The sequence below is a fragment of the Onthophagus taurus genome, chromosome 1 (assembly GCF_036711975.1).
Source record: "Onthophagus taurus isolate NC chromosome 1, IU_Otau_3.0, whole genome shotgun sequence".
Taxonomy (NCBI): Eukaryota; Metazoa; Arthropoda; class Insecta; order Coleoptera; family Scarabaeidae; genus Onthophagus; species Onthophagus taurus.
Window position 1 is genome coordinate 17,158,435 of NC_091966.1, and position 20,797 is coordinate 17,179,231.

General features: G+C 33.9%; 1 protein-coding gene and 1 long non-coding RNA gene across 2 annotated transcripts; one reads left to right on the forward strand and one right to left on the reverse strand.

Moving 5' to 3' along the window:
- Nucleotides 1-7,050: 7,050 nt before the first annotated feature.
- LOC111429473 (protein snail-like) lies at nt 7,051-12,526 on the reverse strand. Its single transcript, XM_023065395.2, has 4 exons — nt 12,379-12,526; nt 11,218-11,474; nt 8,767-9,142; nt 7,051-8,705 (listed from the first exon to the last, which is right to left on the reverse strand). Exons 1-4 carry the CDS (start codon nt 12,437-12,439, stop codon nt 8,155-8,157), a joined length of 1,245 nt encoding a protein of 414 aa, XP_022921163.1. The 5' UTR covers nt 12,440-12,526; the 3' UTR covers nt 7,051-8,154.
- A 225-nt stretch (nt 12,527-12,751) lies between these two features.
- Nucleotides 12,752-19,982, forward strand: LOC139430643 (uncharacterized). Its single transcript, XR_011641036.1, has 3 exons — nt 12,752-12,986; nt 15,547-19,462; nt 19,525-19,982. It is a non-coding gene; the product is annotated as an uncharacterized lncRNA (long non-coding RNA).
- Nucleotides 19,983-20,797: the final 815 nt, after the last annotated feature.

A 20,797-nucleotide genomic window follows, 5' to 3' on the forward strand; every position in this document is an offset into this window, starting at 1 on the left:
TTATTTATCAATCACAAAATCAAATCTGCGTGTTTAAATCAAATGTTCAAATTGTCCTCCATTGACTTCCATACAATAATAAATTCTCTCAAACTAAAAAATAAAAAGAAAATCAAAACATTTCCATATGTTGCCTTCATTGTTTGTTCTTAGAAGGTGTTTATCTGGTTATAATACGTTTAAATCAATCTGTTGAGTTACTACTTTGCTGATTTGTTTAAAATTTCCTCATGATATCCTCATGTATTTCGAGAAGCTCACACTCAACATCCGGAAAAGCTAAACGTTTGGGTAGGAATTTTGGGAGACCACATAATTGGACCTCTGTTTATTCCTGGTAATTTAAATGGCGAAATTTATCTTGAAATGCTGGAAAATGTGATTGATCCGTTAATAACAAAAAAATTAGAAAACGATCCTCTACTACTTGAACAACAATTGCATTTCCAACAAGACGGAGCTCCTCCTCACTACGCCGCACCAGTTCGCCAATACCTCAATTTGCAATACCCCGGTCGTTGGATTGGAAGGAGAGGTCCTATAGAGTGGCCTGCCCGTTCTCCTGACCGGAACCCTCTGGACTTCTTCTTGTGGGGATCTTAAGTCCAAGATTTTTGTGACTCAGCCTGAAAATTTGGATGAACTACGCCAACGAATTGTAAATGAGTGTCGTCACATAACTCCAATTATGCTGAACCATGTTAGAGACGGTTTTCAGTCAAGATTGTATTATTGTATGGAAGTCAATGGAGAACAATTTGAACATTTGATTTAAAAACGCAGATTTGATTTTTTGATTGTGATAAATAAAACAACATGATAAAACAATTCAATTTTTTTATTTATAACCAAAATATTCAAGGTTGCTCATTTGAGCTAAAAAATTGATTTTTGGCGAAAACGGTTCATCAAATTTACGTTTTTCATACACCGTTGTAAAGAGGCTTCCGAGACCTTTCAAATGAAGTATCACTCAACCCCTCTCCCCTATTCAATTTTGAGCGGTTGAAGCACCCCCTCTTAGGGGGTTGCTCGTTCAAGCCTCAAATGACGTCAAAGGATGTCCCCCAAACAAAATCATTCGACGGGTTTCGGGAAACTTTTCTAATCACTATGGGATAAGAAATATACGGGGTTGCTCGTCTGAGATGGAACACCCTGTATTTTAATTTAGATTGTGGCAGAACACATTAAAAAGAAAAACAAATATGAAGAACATTTTTTATTGAAAAGCAAATAGGTACATCAAAGTTTATTAATTTTTATATTATTCGTCAGAATCCCATCTGTAGCTGAATAGCCATGTTCTTCGGAAATTCCAGGAGCTTCAATTTCTGGACCTAGATCATTGCAGTTATCATTTGGTAAAATATTTTCAATTTTGGAACCCGTATGTTTTATTGAGTTATAGAAGTCATAGTGGATAGGTGGTGTAAATTCAAGTAGTTGAAGATTTTGATATTTGGCAGTTTTTATTGATAGTGACTCGGGATACAGTGGTGTGTTAACTGATATTGTGCAGGTGTGCGACCTATTTTTTTTTTAAATCAATCTTAGCAAGATCTATTTTCTCGTGTAGACTTTCTTTATAAAAAATAGTGTACGGATTGCCTTTTTTCAAATGGAATCATTAAATTTTACGAACGGGCACATTATCTTTTAAATTTTTTTTAAATACAAACTGTTGGTTCTTTTTGTCTTTTCAATCAGTCCAAAGTCTTTCTCACACTCCTTACAGGAGTGACCAGAAACCAAAAGTTTGTAATCTACTCAATGTATAGATGCGGTTTGAATAATATGTCCCCAGTTCTTTATGATATTATGGTTTCTATTTTGTCCACCCGCATTATCGCTAAATGCTATAATATGTTTGACACTGTTGGGAAGTTGCTGCACGTATCTGAGTAAACAGGATCTAATCTTCTAAGATCCTCTGGATGCTTGACTTTCGTGCCACATAAACGTTGCCGCCTAATTGCTAACAAGGTCATTTACAGCGAAATTGCGTCCAAATTTGCCATAGATAATAAATTTAATACAAGTTAAGTTTTTTGTACGATCTCAATCAACTTGTTACTTGAAATCAAGAAAATCCTCAATTAATGTTTGCAATAATATATTGCACTGACACGCAAGTTAACCTTTGCTTGGTAACAAAGTTTTATGATTTCCTATCTTTACGAGTTATATTTGGGCGATTACACAAAAAAATCTGCAATAAGCTCAAAATTGCAAAGAGTATTCGATGATTAGCTTAGGAATGTTACGAATTGTTACTAGCTTTACGAATCCTCTTATATTTCTACCTATCCTTTTAACCTGCCACGTTGCAGTATTACGAGATAATTATAGATATTTAATTTTAGCAGTAATTTCCCCTTTTTTCTTAAGATCATAAGAATTTAGCCAGCCTCTTTAATATCCATTATTCATTTCTCTGGAAAATAGGTTACGTTTTTTTTATTTTTGCTTTATAATTGGAACTTATTGCGAGTACTGTGGTTTGCTTTTGAACTATGCTACTAAATTTTAAAAATTTATTACAGGATTGCGTTAAGTTTGCATTACGTTGTTGTCATTTATAATTGATAACTATTCATTTCGAGATCAAATTGTTGGTTTAGAAAGCTCTTTAAGAAAGTAGATTTTTTACAAGATACATTGCTCTAATACGGCGGGATTTGTGCCTTTTTTTTTACTAAGATTTGATACCTGTTTTCGGTTAATATGGTAGGATTAATTATTCTGGTAGTCCCCTTTGCTCTTCCGATTCATTTATATCATCATTATGAAAGTAATGAACCATCGGATTTAACATTTCTAGTCAGCCCATCAAATACATCTTCTCTTCTTAACCTTTAGAAGACGGGGATCAGCACTTAAGTGGTGGTGGAAAACAAATAATTGTATTCAAGTTTTATACGCTTATAATATGCATACGCAACTAAGGACTTCTAAGGAATCTAAAGTTGAAGCTATTGATACAGCAGATGAGCATCCGATGAACCTAATGTTGATATGGTTTATGACAATTGGTACTACCCCTCAATAAAAGGCTTTACTGGACAAGCTAGCATTATTGAAAATATTTCAGTAAAAGGCGATACTCCATTAGATTATTTTGAATTCTTTTTTGATTTGTTTCTCCTAGATACCATAAGAATACAAACCAATATTTATCAAGACCAGAAATCCCGAATAAATTCGTGTACAGGGTGTCCCAATTTCGATGTCCGCATAGGCTATCTCCGAAACTAAAAGAGATAGAAAAAAAGTAGCTTACATGTCATGATTTCGTTTTTCGAGAAAATGTTAATACCGAAAACTCCGGACAGCTATCGTCTTTTGTTTTCGCCCTATCGGCAAAAACTGATAATTTTGCGAAAACAACAATTGCGAATATCTCACTTATTATCAAAGATAGAGTATTATAAATAAAACATTATATAGGCAACTTTTTACGAAGAATTCAGTGGCGTAGGTAGAATTTTTTTCCCATCTTTTATTTTAGAGATTTTAGACGTAACTTTATTTTTTTAAATGGAAACTATAGTTGGCTATGACCTAAAATAATTTGTTATTTTCTTCTGATAACAAATATATTTAGTTTGTGGGGTATATTTCTTATAGTTATTGAATAATTAACAAAAATTCCTTTTTTTCTATCTAAAACTATTGTATGTATTTAAAAGTTAATGTTATTATGGTGATAACCATACCATGATGGAAAACATTGTTTCCAATTATTGCCAAAGTTTGTAGTAGTATTTAAAAATTCACTAACAACTCTGGCATTATATGCTGGTGCTCTGTCATATTGAAAATATATCATTTGAGACATATTTCATGGCAAATTGTCGACCAAAGGCTCAATGTGCTGCCTTAATATATTGAGGTATTTACCTGAGTTTAAGTTTTTATGGTAGATACTATATGCCAAATATCTATTATGTAAAAACGCACACCATACATTGAACCCTAATCTTCTTTGAACACTCAGAGACGTCATCGGTCCAGATGACATTTTGAACAAACAGCAGATTATTTAATTTTTCTAAATATCATCTACAAAATTCTAATCTTAGATTGACATCTCCGGCACGTAAATAATGAGTAAGCCCCGCTTTGTATGGTTTATACTTATTTTTCTTTCATATTCGGGAGCAGCGGGTTAGGTCAGACGTCTTGTTCAATTTCTCTGCAAGATGTTGAAGGATTTATAGCAAGTGAAGCCAACATATTGACTTCATCCTCTTGCAGGTCATTTTGGTATGTTTTTGCACGTGGTTGGGGGAAGGACCAAAAATCTATTAAATTTTCTACTAATCGGCTGAAGGTTCTTACGTGCGGTTGTCTTCTTCGGATACCTTGTGAAATATAATCATGTTACATTTTTCATAATTTTCGAAATTCATTGTAAAGTTTTATTCAGTTTCGTTATACTGACACTTAACATGCTGGTACTTCGTACCAGCACATAATGCCAGAGTTGTTATCGAATTTTTAAATACAAACTTTGGCAATTATTTGATACATTATGTTCCATCATAGTATGTATGGTTATCACCATAGCAACATTAATTTTTAAATACATACATTAGTTTTAGAAGTGGTACCGAATACTATTTTTCCATCTGCTTGATTTGATATTGATGAACGCGCATGTACTATTCATGATCAAAACTAAGCAAAAAACGTCTTTTTCATTTTTAAACTTTCGTTTATGTGTAGCAAGGGATTTACTGAAATTAGATTCTATGAACTGTCGCCTTCATCATCTGGAGTCGATCTTCGACTACAAGGGCGTCATTTTCCTACAAGAATTGCAGATGAAACCTCACAACAAAAATCTTTGCAACGTAATTGTGTATTATGCACAATGTCTAAACAAATAATACATAAAAGGTTATGTGTCGAACCATGTTTCGAAATGTATCATACAAAAACTAAATTGGCATAACACATTTATATATTACAATCAAGTAAAAAAAAGTTAAAAAAAAAAAGGTAAAATGTACAAAAAATAAGTCTAAATATTATGGCGTTAGCTCAGAATAACGCTAAAAAAGAGTATTATATTAGGAAACATTCTACATAATATAATATTATGTTACATACAAACTATGAGACAAAAAGGTTTATTACCTAAATCTTACATTTTACATGAAAATAATTCAAATGAAAGTTGTTCTGTACGAAGGTGAAAGTAAAACGATGTTAACATTTTTTGACATTGACATTATTTGCAAAGTCATATGAAGGTCATGACCATTTTTTATATAGGACGCTATATTTTTTATTGAAAAATCTGAATCTGTGATAAAAAAGTAAAGTATTCTGTAATAGTATATTAAAAAACAAGTTTTGTAAGACACGCTTGAAATGTACGAATTCAAGTTGAAAAACGAGTGGCGAAGCCACGAGTTTTTTAATGAATGAGTGCTTTAAGTCTTATGAAACGTGTTTTTTATGCTATTTTTTGTAATTCGCGTTTTTATACTTTTTTTTAACAAAAATAAAGTAAATTTTGGCAATGTAGGGAAATAGGTATGTAGCAGTTGGTAACACCGGAACACTTGAAAATAGAAACTTTGAATTGACAATTAGAAACTGTCAAAACACAAAATATATTCACCTGAAAAAAATGTTTGATGTACACCTCCCGAAATAAGAGAAATTGCTCAGAGTCAATGTCCTCATCATTGTGGACTTTGTATTCGATGCTAAGAACGTGTTTAAACACCCATAGACAAAAATTGTCACATTGACAACTAGAAAAATTAATGACCCAATGTCACCAACTTGAACTGGTTCCATAAAATGTTACTAAAATCTCATTACAGCATCGGATGCTGTAAGGAGTCTCATTACAGCACCCGTTTGAGTACTGTTATAGCTTCCATTACCGTAGCGAATTACAAAAAAAATATTTTTTATTTGCGTTGGTATTTTGCCAGTTAATTGGGCCAGCCTGTATAAAATTTCATAATTTATAAAAAAAAATGATAATTCCATCTTATTCGGCGACCTCCAAACTCTTTAGAAACCATTCTGTTCAAATTTGAAAACTTGAAAATTGTTTCTTACCTTTACGGACCAGGACTACCACTTAAGTGGTGGTCTATGTTATTAGTACTTTGTATATGATAAATATATCATATGAACTACATTTTGTATCGATTTTCTTCAGACAATATGTTACCTAAAATCCCGGCCCGCTAAAAGTTAAGGAGAGGACGAAGGTGGACGCTTTTATTATGCTGGTAGCAATTTCTTAAGGCATTCTCTAAAAAAATTAGTCCTTACAGTAATAACATTGAGTTACTGCTTAAGTCTAGCAAATCAACTTTCCAGTACTAGCCAAGGGATTATTTTTTTTCTTTCATCAGTGAATCGATTAATATCGAGTGATTGCATTGGTAATCCATTCTTTATTTTCTGTGTTCTATGTCCTAATGATACTCGAATTTGTTGATTTGTATTTTGCGGCATTTCTGGAATTCTCGTTCTGTTTTCTCCATGGTCATCTTATTCACTTTGTCAGAGTCTTGCCTGGATATGGAACTCGAAATTTCGAACTACAGCCGAAATAATTATTTACTTAGCAGTTGTAGGTTCTTGAATGTCTGGTGTAGTCTTTCCCGTAGTAAGGCTGGTTAAATGGATCAAGAAATCCTCGAGCCTTTATTTGCCGTGAATTGTTTGACTTTGCATTGGTCAAACAGACCATAGATACCTATTCCTCGGTTTTCTTATTTCATGTTCTTATTTGGGAATCACTTTATCCATCGCATCGTTGATGGACTTAGCGATTTGTTTGATTACGTTATTTACATCAACGCTAAGTATTAACGTTTATTAACGTCATTACGCATACTTATGTTGTATTTCATTCTACCAATTTGTGATTCTGTATTCTCTGTTGTGTTTATTCAAGTGATTGATTGAGTATGACTCAAACTCACTATAACGAACGATTTGTTTTCCTCTTACATGTTTAGGATTTACTATAATTTAATAAGGTGTTACTAGTTTAAATAAATCAGTGAATGAAATTACAGCATATTTTATTGTATAAAAGTACACAAATCTAGAAAACACAAAACTATAAAAGTACACGTTTTAAAAAATCTGCGTTGTACAAAAAACTACTGTAGGAATGAAACTTGAGTAAGCCTTTGAAATATTCGGGGAATGAACTATTATTTAGTACAAAAAAAAACAACAAAAACTTACAGATTAAGTACACAACATTAAATTAAATAATAATTAAGTAAGTACATCTTTTTGATGTTTCACTTAAATCTAATATTGCACTAACCGACCGTTAGATTTTTATAATTATATATAAATATCACCTAAAACCTAATCTACTGTTCTGACTAGGGAACTCAATATATCATTAGCCGATATAGGTTATAAATTAAAAAAAAAATAAACTTAATAAGTATTAAGAAAGAAAATTGTATTAGTAGGAGGGACTCAAAAAAAAAGATATTTTTTTACGAAACTATCAGTTCTTTGTCTCTTTATATTATAGCTGTTAGTTAAAAAAAAGAAGAATAAAAACTTAAAAACTATGCGCTTTGGCAGCTTTTAGCTTTATCCTCCGCACATTTTTGGACTAGTAACACTCTCGCCTATGATTTCATTTAAATAAGAACTAAAAAAATTTAAGAAGTAGAAAGTAAAAAAAAATAAATTAAACCCGGGTAGCGTATCGGCTAATAGTATCACGCGAATACCATAGCCAACAGAGGTCCTAAAACTAAATGAGATTACGAAAAAGCACAATGTTATACAATATTTACAATTTTTGAAGAATAAATTTAATGTACATTTTTTTTAATGGGATAAATAAATTATTAGCTGCCATATACGAGGACAACAATTCTAAACAATACAAATAATAGCACCACAATGAAATAGCTCACACATGATAATGTATTTACAACAATGAATAATAATAATTATTATAACATGGCACATGTGAATTCACAACTTAAACTTACTTTTTAAAAACATTGGAAGGCACAGTATAAGAGCACTTTATTTTTTTAAATATTGTTATTAACGTAAACTTAAACTGTAAATTGGACGTAACATAGATAAATGGTCCCTGATAAGGAATTTATAATTATTTTTAGCAAGCACTTAAACCGCAATTGCCAACCCTATAGAGTAACTCGAAGATCTTTCCATATTTTGAAAATTTTCCCTTCCGTACTGATCTCTCCCAGTTGAAGGAGAAAAATCCATTGGTTGATCTTGTAACATTTGACCCATCCCAGTAAATCTAGCAGCACTTAAAATCACTGACGGATGTTGAATTTTCGAATATAATAATCTTTCAGGATTCGGCGATATTACAGTCGATCTGTAATAAAGTGGTGATCTCACTGGTCTATTAACAGGTAGGAATTTTTCGGGATTTTTTATTCCAGATTCCGAAGAATGAGATACGATAACGGGCGTTGGGGAGGCTACGTTTTTATCGGGAGTTGCTTCGCGCGATGAGTGCCTACCATTAATTCTCATACAAGAAGATTCTTCATGTTTGTATAAATATGATTTTAACGCGAAAGCTTTTCCACAACGTAAACAAACGTGAGGTTTTGTATTCGAGTGGGTTTGAATATGAGCTCTTAAATTTGATTTATCCGCGAAAGCTTTACTGCATATTGTACATTTAAATGGTTTTTCACCTAAAACATTTTTTTTGTTAATTCAATTTTGTTGTGTAATAATAAATAATAATAATAATACCTGTGTGGGTTCTAATATGTCCTTGTAATAACCAAGGTCTTGAAAAGCATTTTCCGCAATATTGACATTTACATCCTTGGTTATGGGTTCTTACATGCATGGAATAAGCGGGCATACTAACGTATAATTTGTTGCAATGAGGACATCTTCTTGCTTTTTTGTCAGCGGGGCTTCGGTGAGTTTGTCTATGTCTGGCCAAATTGCTTGAGGTGCTGTATCTTTTTCCGCAGTCTGAACATTCATGGTCGTGACTTTGACCGTCTTGAGATTCATTAATTTTTTCGGTGGATGAATCAAGTTGCATTGGTTCAGATTTTGGAACTTGATCGATTATGACACTGCTTGGGGATAAAGTTGTTCGGTCAATACTATCCCCCTAAATCAAATAGATTAAAATAGAGTTGATTAAAATATTTATTTATAAAACCTCGATGTAACGGATTAATACGGAGAAAGGAGTGTGCGTTATCGCCAAAAGTAATAAAAAAAATGAATTTGCACTTTAAACTGTGTTGCACACAAATTCTGAAGCTATCCATACCGTTGCGTCCAGTCTACCTGGCTTTATATTTATACCAATGACTGCAGAATCGATGAGGACTGCTACATCCTGAGAACAGGTGCACAGTTCGAAGGCCCGTTCGTGACGACACGCGTAGGTATATAACTACTATTTCACACTTTGAACTAGCAAAGGGTTAATTTATTTTATTTGTGCTTTGTAATGTTGTTAACTAGAGTTAACACTAGCACTAGAACAAACACTAGAACTAGAACCGTTCGGGTTTAGCCCTGCGTCTCTTAAGACGGCTAAACCCGAATGTTTCCAGTTGTAATTCTAGTGTTAGTTTTAATACAATGAAAAATATATAACAATCTAGCACTGAATAACAACTAAAACAAAAACTAACACTGGTATTAGAACTAACACTAGACCTAGAACTAGAAACATTCGGATTTAGCCGAGCTTCTTTTAAGACGGCTAAACCCGAATGTTTCTGGTTCTAGGTCTAGTGTTAGTTCTACATTTAGTTCAATAAAAAAATACAAAAATCTAGTACTGAATAACAACTAAAACAAGAACTAACACTAGCATTAGGTCTAACACTAGACCTAGAACTAGAAAGATTCGGGTTTAGCCGTGCGTCTCTAAAGACGGCTAAACCCGAATGCTTCTAGTTCTACGTGTAGTGTTAGTTCTAGTTTTCGTTCATTAAAAATATATAAGAATCTAACGCTGAATAACAGTTAAAACTAGATCTAACACTAGACCTAGAACAAGAAATATTCGGGTTCAGACGCACAGCTAAACCCAAATATTTCTTATTCTAGGTCTAGTGTTAGTTCTAGTTTTAGTTCAATGAAAAGTATAGACAATCTAACACCGAACGACAACTAAAACTTGAACTAACACTAGATCTAGAACTAGAAACATTCGGGTTTAGCCGTCTTAAGAGACGTACGGCTAAACCCGAATGATTCTAGTTCTAGATCTAGTGTTAGTTCTACTTTTAGTACAATAAAAATATACAACAATCTAGCACTGACTAACACTAGCATTAGAACTAACACTAGAGCTAGAACTAGAAACATTCGGGTTTAGACGTGCGTCTCTTAAGACGACTAAACCCGAATGTTTCTCTTTCTAGGTTTAGTGTTAGTTCTACATTTAGTTCAATAAAAATGTACAACAATCTAGCACTGAATAACAAGTAAAACAAGAATTAACAGTAGCATTAAATCTAACACTAGACCTACACTGAGGGAAATTATTCTTGGATGTATTTCTTAGAAACAAGTATAATATAATCTTAAAACAAAAATATTTCGAGCATCAAAGAATATCAATTGTTTGTATCAAAAAATTCATTCTTGCGTCAATAATTTATAAAACTCAAATGAAGAATTATACAATATTGTTGTTACATGAATAAGTTTTTCTAAAAATAAAGATACGTTATTCTTGACTTAAGAAATCTATTCTCGATACGAAAATGGAATTGTTGACGCAACACTAAGATACTCTTTTTCAAGATTATTGATTTACTTTCAGTTTTCTTGAGAATCAAGAATATTTGTATACTTGGTTTGAAAATATGTGGTTTTTCTTCACTGAACAAAATGATCTTGTGGATATACAAGAATATGATAAGCTTGATCCAAGAGTAATAATCTTCGTTCAAGAATATATTTTCCTCAATGTAGAGCATTCGGGTTTAGCCGTCTTAGCTAGCACTGAATAACAATTAAAACTACCGTCTTTGATTTATACATCGTATAGACAACGCGGGGAATACCTCAAGTTAATTTATGAACATGGAATAGAGCAACTTTAGGAATAACCCAAGCTGGATTCTATCTATGAGCGCTAACATTTATATTTAAATATACTGATGTATTAAATAATGAGGTCCGTTATATCGAGGTTTTACTGTAGACTTAATTATTTACCTTTTGTAAATGTGGTCGAGGTGCTCTAGATGATTTATCAAAAAGTTTATGAGTATAGGTAAATGTTGGTTCGTCATTGTTTTGTGAATTAGCGGTTGATAAATGACGATAATCTGATATTTTTCCAGCGGCGGCGGCCAAACTAACTTCAGCAAGTTTTGTGAGATTATAAAGTTCGTTTGGGCATTCGGAACTGTTATCAGATTCCTGAAAATCTGGATATTCGGCAACGCTAACTACGCGTTCCGGGCTGCAATCTGCAACAATAATAAACAACCTGTAAGTTACTGAATAACCAAACTTTGAAGGTAATTGCTAGAATACGCCATGTGTTTTTGTTGTCAGTTCATTACTGTACTGCGAAGAAAAGGTAAACACATTCCTTTGTATACTAAGGCGTCACAAGAAATATGCCAAAATAAATTTTGGAGGCCTTCCTTTCGCATTGTATCCGGTTAATAGCGTTAAAACAAACAATTTCTACGTTCCCGATAAATTTATTGTGGCGAATTGTTTATTAGTTGCACATAAATCGGAGGCTCCACAAGGTGTGATCGGCATTGTGCCAAATTTGCAACAAGTTGCTATCGCTGACGCACAAAAACGTCCAGCTTTATAGTGCTACGATGACAAACTTTATAAAATCAAACGAAAACGACAAACATATCCGCGCCTGAATTTTAAACCCAAATTAAACGGGAAAACCGAGATTAGAAGCGTTCTTGGAATCGATCCGCGCTTCGAATATCGACATTTTCCAACATGAAAATAGTTTCCAAGGGTATTGGACGCGACATCGTAACAAAACGTACTACGTCCCGACGTCGTGTCATCCAAAAATTTTACGAGATAACATCGTCAATGGTATATATAACTTTACCGACCTAAATTGACTCTCTCACCATAATTGTGATAGTTAACTAAAGCCAACTATTTTACGAGTATCGGTTACAACGATCTTATTTTGCATCGATTTATATTTATGATAAGACATTTCAATACATTAGATGATTGCATTAGATAATGATTAATTATTTTGGGAAACGCAATTAGATGAAATGTATTGGGTTATTTTATGATGAAATGTTATGAAATTAAATCATGATAAACATGTTGTAACAAGTGATATCAAATAAAATAAATGATATTGAAATAACTTACCTTTTTGATCGGTATCTTCGCCGTTGTAACGACGATGAGTGATCAGGAACGCTCTAGGCATGGCGATGAGTCACAAAACGTTGTTTTTCAGAGTATTTCAAGCAGGTTCCTTTCGCTTCAGGACCGCTTTAGGAATCCTTCCAGAATTCTTCAACAAGACTTAAAATAGCTTTTTACAGTTCAAAGTCTTCAATCGATCACGCAACAGGTGTGGAATAAATTTGACAACTTGACAATTAGAAACATACGATTTTTCATCCAAAATTATTCCTAGTACACTCTTGATGTATCAAATTAAAAATAAAATCTAAGTGTTTTTGTGTTGGTGTGAAACGACGACAAGGGGGGTTTGTCGTTTCTTTCGGTGGTCCGCTGAAAATTGATGGTGGCGTGTTGGTGGTTGGGTTGAAACTGAAGTGCAAGAAACGTGGTAGCTGTTCTATATTTACGAAATATCCGAGGCGCGTGCCAAGTTTCAGTTTAGAGGGGGATCCCAAGCTTCTTGTGACGTCTGTCTCACTCGCATCGCGCGGAGCTCCCTTCGCTTCAAAATTCGTCCCATTGGGCCTCCTGCGTCGTATGGACCCTTCTTGATTAACGTCGAAGAGGTACTTGCTTCCATCTTTATCTTATGATTATCGTCTTTGTTTTTCTTAAAGATTTTTATCGTGAGCTTTATGACAGAAATGTCAACACTTTACTTTGTTGAACACGTGTTTTTTAGATTTATTTAATTAAAATAATTTCTTAAAAACATTAAGAAGTCAGCTGATTAATATATCTGGTCCTTTTAAAATCTTTAGGGGGAATTCCACCTGGCCTGTCTAGGTCGAAGTCTAGCACAACCTCTGACTTCCGACTTAAAGTCCAAATAAACTCTCACCCCCGATCTCTTTGTATACAAACCGACGACGGGCGATGTTCTGTTTGGGGTTGGGGAGGTTGTTTGGTGACCTTATGGCGTCTGCGAAATGTCTTGTGTCGCTTCCTGAATCTGAATCACCTGGACCGTGATTTATGACTAAGATATTTGGCAAAACAGAGAAAAACAATTAGTAAAGTCTAGGAATTAGAATAAATTTTTCTGTGTATATCTGTAATTTAAAGAATTGTTTTGCAGGAAATGGTTGTTTAGAAAGAAATCGTAATCACTTATTCCTGAATGGAGTTGTTCCAATATTGGATTAATGAACACAACACGTAAATCTATTTTCGTAGGTTCCACAGTTTCACATCCGTTCGTTTGGGTGTAGTAGATGTTGTCGGTCGCTTTTCCTAACTTCGCTCTAACATTGAACATGATTCAGAAAGCTTTCGATGACTTTTTCTTTTCGTTTCGTCGTCGTATATCCTATAAATAAGTTTTACTGTTGCCATTTGGTCGTTATAGCGGTGTGAAAGCTCGTTTTGTTTTCAAGTCCACCTTTAACTGGTCAGCAAACAATAAGGGGAAGTAATTGAACTTGTTATTTGAAATTTTTTGTTATAAAGTGTGTACAAACATATCAAATCTGCAATTAACCAACATTTGGTAAAATGATTTATTGTTCAACCGGTTTAATTAAAAAATCTGCAGCCCATTCAGTCACTTCCTGCGAGTGTGAGCACGTGCACGCCACGGGCCTTCTTCATTGTAGGGCACGAGGTTCTGCAAATAGACGAGAGAACTCGACACACCGAGCTACTCCATATGTTAATTTTCTGACACATTTTCATTAATGAGACACCAGATTTCGCTAACCCGTTCAAATGTGGTCGCGTACCCGCAATAACCGCAGCGGAAGTGGAGAAAAACAAACTGAAAAGCACGTGTCCATTGCTGAAACTGAAGCACAAAGAACCTGGCAGGATGTGCCGGTGCGTGCTTTATGCTTTATTTTCCTTCGTTCCTATTTTTAATTTTTCGTTCCAAGTTTCGTGTAAGCTTAAGTTTCTTACGTTAAGACGCACACCTGAACAATATCTTTACTTTGACAGGTTTACTTTTTAAATATTTTGGCTAAAATTAAATAATTAATCTAAACACTTAAAATTATTACGTATTTAAAAGAATTATACTTGGAGCTTCCTGTTTTTGTCAATATATTTCTAAATATTTCAACGATCGCGTGGGTTATTCCATTTTATGGGTATTAAACTATTTTTCTCAACTTTTTTCGTAGAATATAAGCGTAAATATTTTGGAACGCTGAAAAATAATCGTTAACAAAGAAAGTAAAACTTCCTTCTCTTTTAATAAATAACTTCCAGGACAAAGCGACTCTAAAAACGAAAACATGGAATATTCGCGTATATTTTATTTAGACTTTAGGCGCAGGGTTCAAAGTTCTGGGAGGAGGAAATTAGTCAGCGAATATAGGCACCTGTTAATTTTGTAGTTGGCACTTATTCAAGTTGCCCTGTTGTTGTGCCAGGTCCATAGCGTGCTAATAGCCGAACCTACGTGGAATTAAGCTTTTCGAGAAGAAAAACATCTTTCAAACACCTGTACACATCAAGTAGTGGCCGTTCCCTCGCACGTGTCGAATTTTCAATCTAACTTTAGATGTTGTATATTTAGATCCAGTTCGAACCGTTCCGAAGAGAGAATCCACACTTAGGCATAAAAATTTTGAAAGAAAACAATCATCTTCAACGTTTTAAACTTTAAAGAAATGATAATAGATCATCGGAAAAAGGGTTGTTATGACTTGTTTTGTGGAGATGAAACACTTTTATGTTAGAAATAATAATAACAGATTTTATCGTTGGGAAGAAATTGTTTCAACAATTATTAGGAGTTTGTGTTGTGGTTTTAGAGATCAGTTTTCAACAAGTGCACGTGGCTGAGCAGAGAAAGCAGCAGAGCAGGAATCGTGCTTTCGGATGTTGAATGAATGCCTGCGTCGTTACTCAAGGCGTCTAAATCCGTCGCAGGAATGCGTCAGGACGCTAGCGGCGTCTGAAACCTTTTGGCTACACGCCATCAACCACCTCTTGCTGCACTACCTATCCTAACTTGCACCCACTGACTCATGGTACAGATCCAATAAACGACAATGTTCAAATTCCAACTTTTAAAATCATCCTATTGTTCATAATTATTTCATCATATTCACAACTAATTAAATATAATCATAAATATATATATAAAATAATATTATATCGTTTAATCCTATTTTTTTTTAGTCACAAGGGGAAAATTGATGACTCTTAGTGATTCACGGCCATGTTCTTGGATTCAACATGCCAGGTTCTGAGAAGATCACACGCGAATCCCAAATAGACCGCGTGCGCGCTCGTTACTTTTTTATTAATGTTTGGGCGGTGCTACAAAAATCAAGGCGACATTTGAAAGCGCTAGTTATTTTCGAACGGGTCCTTTTTCAAGGACGACATCGTTTAATAAGACCACAAAGTCAAGATATAAATAACAGGGAAAAGAGTAAAAGAAATATTCCAATACGTTAAGATTACATTTTAATTTCATCATAAAGTCAATTTTAATAATTTAAAGGAATTTAATGTATCTAAATAATAAATATTATCATGAAAACCACTTTAATGAAGCTTATAAAATTGGGTAATTTGGCTACAACATTTCAATTTAAAATTTTCTATCTTGAATATAAGGAAAGAGATGGATCGACTCCAAAATGTATTAAGAAAAATCTTTTTTAAACCTTTTAAAAGTAAGAATGAAAGAGAATTTACTTTAAACCACCGCCACGAAGCTGTTTTTAGTTATTTCTGGAACAGCCGTACTGACGGTAGTTCTATGGCCACCAGCATCCTGCTGGGGGAAAGAATGCGTCCTGCAGCGTTTTCACCGATTCCTAACGTTTTACAGAGGCAGATGTGCAGAGTATAAACAAAGCACGGGCCGCTGCGAGTTTTCAGATCGTTCTTTTAAGCCTCAAGTCGATCGTTCGTTACATTATTATTGTTTATTCTGTGGAAAACTACCTGGATCAGATCTATTTTCGGCACCCGATTCAATCGTTTTTCCACGTAGCACATCATAGGTTATATTCTCAATAAATTAGCGCTTTGAGAAAGCAAATATTCTCGACAGTTATTATGAATAATCTTTCATCTATACAATTAACTATGAAAATATAAAAAAATTTTGAAACATTTAAAAAACGGATACATTCTTTTAGAATTTATAAGAGGCAGGTTTTAGAGATTCTAGTCTCACTTTATTTATTACTCGTAAAGGGGGATTTAAAAATAGTGTTTTACAGAAACATCGAGTATTGAAGATAAAAAAGAAACTTTAAGAAGTTTATAATTATGTCGACAACTTAATATATACAGTAAACCTCCATATAACGGATTAATACGATGAAGGGAGTGTCCGTTATATGAAAAATTTTTAATTTGCATCAGATTCTTTGCTCTTTTTACTTGATGTATTGTTGTTTAATTTCCAATTGTACGCAATATGTGTCAGCTTTCCTGCTTTTTCACTTTCAAGCCGATTGCGTCTCTTATTGTGTATCCAGCTGAAAGCACTGAATTGGAATAATTTGGAGTATATTTCAGTTGCTGCTGAAGTGACTGGTGCTGACAAAATACGAACAACAATTTTGCTCAATGTAGTAGGTACTGCTGCAGAGTCCTTTCCACCACGACAATGGGCTCATCGATGCCAGGCTTGTATTTCCCCATACAAAAGCTCTACTCCACAAACCTTCATAAGACTTATACTTTGCCAAATTAGCTATAATGTCTAGTTTCATTTGCTTGGCTACATTGGTTGAGTCTCCCTCTTCGGGCTGCTTGTGATGTAGATTCATTGGCGAGGTTTTTTGTCTCATCTAAATGCCCCTCTTTCTCCTTTGTCCTGGTCACAACGTCAGAAGTCCGCGATGGCTTGAATCACTCGAGGTCTACTAGTGTAGGAGCTGATGAAGTTGATCTCAAACTTCTTCTTCCTATATTGGATATTGTTCTTACTTCTATTACTCACATTTTTAACTTCTCCTTTGAACGATCCTCATTCCCTTCAATCTGGAAGGTTGCTCATGTTGTCCCTATACCTAAATCCAAGAGTCCCTCAAGTTTAAATGATTTTCGCCCAATTTCCATTCTATCTGTTCTATCCAAAGCTCTCGAGCGCCTGGTTTGCCTACAAGTTCAAGAGTATTTACAAGAATTTAACTTGCACAACGAGTCTCAATCGGGTTTTCGTAAAGGTCATAGCACGACAACAGCACTTATTAAGATTACATATGATATTAGGTATGCTTGCAACAAACGTTGTGTTATCCTTGTACTACTTGATTTCAGCAAGGCGTTCGATTCGGTTGATCACGATCTCTTGTTAGCGTCACTAGCTGCCCTTGGATTTACTTCTTCATGTTTATCTTGGTTTCGAATCTTACCTTTCCTGTCGTTCCTTGTGTGTGCGTGCTGATTCTGCGCTCTCGTCTGCTTGTGATATTAAATGTGGTGTACGACAGGGTAATTATGTTGGGTCCGTTGCTCTTTTCGATTTTTAGTAATGCCGTCACCCACTGCATTTCTTGTAATTATCATGTGTATGTGCAAATTTACACTACGACAACTATTGATGATTTTCCGGAAGCAATTGCACGTCTTAATAATGATTTTTCTAATATTTTGTATTGGTCTAAACGTTATGGCCTTAAATTAAATACTGCTAAAACTTAGCTTGGCAATCACCTTTACTGGCAAAGGTGAATGATTTTTCATCCATTCACTTAATGCTTGACGGAGACAGTACTCAGCTGTTAGACATGGTTAGAAACCTTGGGGTAGTTATGGATTCTACAATATCCTGGAAACCTCAAATTCGATCCGTCTGCAGAAAGGTCTATCATTGTTTCCACTCGCTGAAAAGTCTGCGTTGCTTCCTTCCTCCCATGGTCCGTCGTAATCTTTGTTTTTCTTTGATTTTCCCCCATATAGATTATGCTGACACGGCATATCCTGATCTTTTGGCAACACTCCGAAACAAACTGCAAAGACTTCAAAATAACTGCATACGGTATATCTTTGATCTCGAGAGATCTCAACACATAACTCCTTACCGTAATTATTTACAGTTATTAAGCTGTCAGAACCGTAGATCGTTTCATATATTAATTATGTTATAAACTGTTCTTCACAATTAAACACCAAGGTATCTGTACTGTATATTTCAACGCTTGTCGTCACATGGTTTACCCACTAGATCTCAGTTAGTTTCTCTGCTTATGTTTCCAACCCATATTACCGAGGTTTACCATAAATCGTTTACTGTGCAGGCGATAACCCTTTGGAATAGTCTGCCTACTGAGATTCGTAATATTCCTTACTTTGTGACATTTAAAAACCATCTAAAACGTCATTTATTTGCTCTTCAAGTATCTTCCTGAGAACTTCTTCTTCTCCTTCTACTTTCTTTTCTTCTCTTCTTCTTTTATTCTAGCAACTATCATTATGCACCGTTTTTAGTGACCATAGGTTTAGCACACCAGCTTGCCATTTATTTGTTGTTTTTCTTATAATCTGTTTTTTATTTAAATCAATTGTCATTGCCAAATTTTTATAAAAAAACGGTCTGTACCACCCTAGATACCATGTTCTATGACCACGCTTTATAATATTTTCCACTAAATAATAAGTAAGGTTGTGTATATTCTAAACGAAGTTGTCACTGTCTTCACTTTAAAGACGAAGCCACTAATCTCTCGTCACTTGGCTAATATCTACGTGTTAAAATTAAAACTCGTGAGCAATATATTAAGATAACATAATTAAGTGCTATAATTAAAATTTGAATATTGTTTAAAAATCAGAATTACTGGAAGAATCTGAGTCTTCCGCTAGTTGGATGATGACAGGAGGTAAATCAGTTATTAATGAATTTCCCATTAATGTTGTCCAATCTTTTTTAATTAGTTCTTTCTCCGAGCTGGACTGAACATGTTTATTGTAATAAGTTTTTAAGAACGCCCAATTATATTGGCAATTGTATGGAGGAAGGCGAAGAACAGTATGGCCATGGTCTCTTATTAATTTGTAAATTTCAAAGGATTTTTCAATTTGAGGCTTGTAATAACGGATTATTTCCTATAACGATTTTTTATTTAAGGTTGGTTCAAACTGTATATTATGTTCAGTTAACCATTTTTTCATATAATTTTTTTTGTGCAGAAACTTGGAGCTTTCTCGATTTGTTTTGAGTGATATGGAGCATTATCCATTACTACCGCACACTTCGCACCCAAATTATTTAATGCTGGAAGTAATTGATTTTTCACCCATTCCATAAAAATAATTTACGTCATATTTTTATGATAATCTCTGTGCTCCGTGTTGTCACTGAGCAAGAGATCGCAATTTGGCAAAAACCCTGACGAAGTGCCTGCGTGCAAGATTGTAAATCTTTTTCCTTCGCATTCTGCTCTTTGCGGAATACCGAATCTTTCATTTTCATTTACCCATTGATAAACTTGGGTGCCATTTTCGTAAATCCAAGTTTCGTCAAGAAAAACAAAAGTATACTCTCCGGATTCTAGGTATTGCAAGTATGTTTTTAAAAATGTAATTCTTTTTGAACCTATATGTGGTTGTTCAATTAACACTTTTCTATTGCTAATCTTTTATATCTATATCCCATAGATTTTATAATTTTATGTAATTTTGATTTACCATTAGTAAAATCACATTCATTTCTTGCAAAATTAAGTAAATCATTAAGATTAAAATACTGTTTCTTTTCATGCAATTTTTGTATTTGTCTTCCTAACTCTTCTTTAATAAAATATAAATTATTATCCGTTTTGTAGTTCATTTTACAACGCCCTTGTGTTTTTGGTTTTTTTACAGTTTGATATTTTTTGTAGGTTTGAATAATTTTAAAAACCGTCGTACTGTGAACCTAATACAATTATGTTGAATATAAATTTAATTTTAAAACTCAAGTGCAATACACATACATCAAAAATACGTGAAGCTTTATTACATATATATTTTAAATTCGTATTTGGTGTCTCCGTCTGTACTTCTTCACAATACCTAATTATAGAGATTTTTCGCGTTTAGACAGTTGACATCCCGTTCCACCCTTTCTTAACATTTTTATGGTAGATTTAGCAGCAAAAAAATTATATGAAAATTGTTTTTTAATCAATCTTAACAAATTTGATAGACAGTGGTGGCACACAATTAAAGTAAAAGTCACGACATGCGCTTTTACTTTCAATACCAACTTGACGACACTTTGACAATTGATTTAAATAAAAAACAGATTATATATAACTTAGTATACGGCTGATTGATTTGGTCCTTAGGAGATATCGCTTACTCGATAAATCGACTCTTTTGCCCGTATTTATGCATTAAGTTAAATGTATATGTTACGGTCAATGTGTATAATTCAGGTACTCTATACAATGCTTAGGTTATGTATAAAATACCTGGGGTG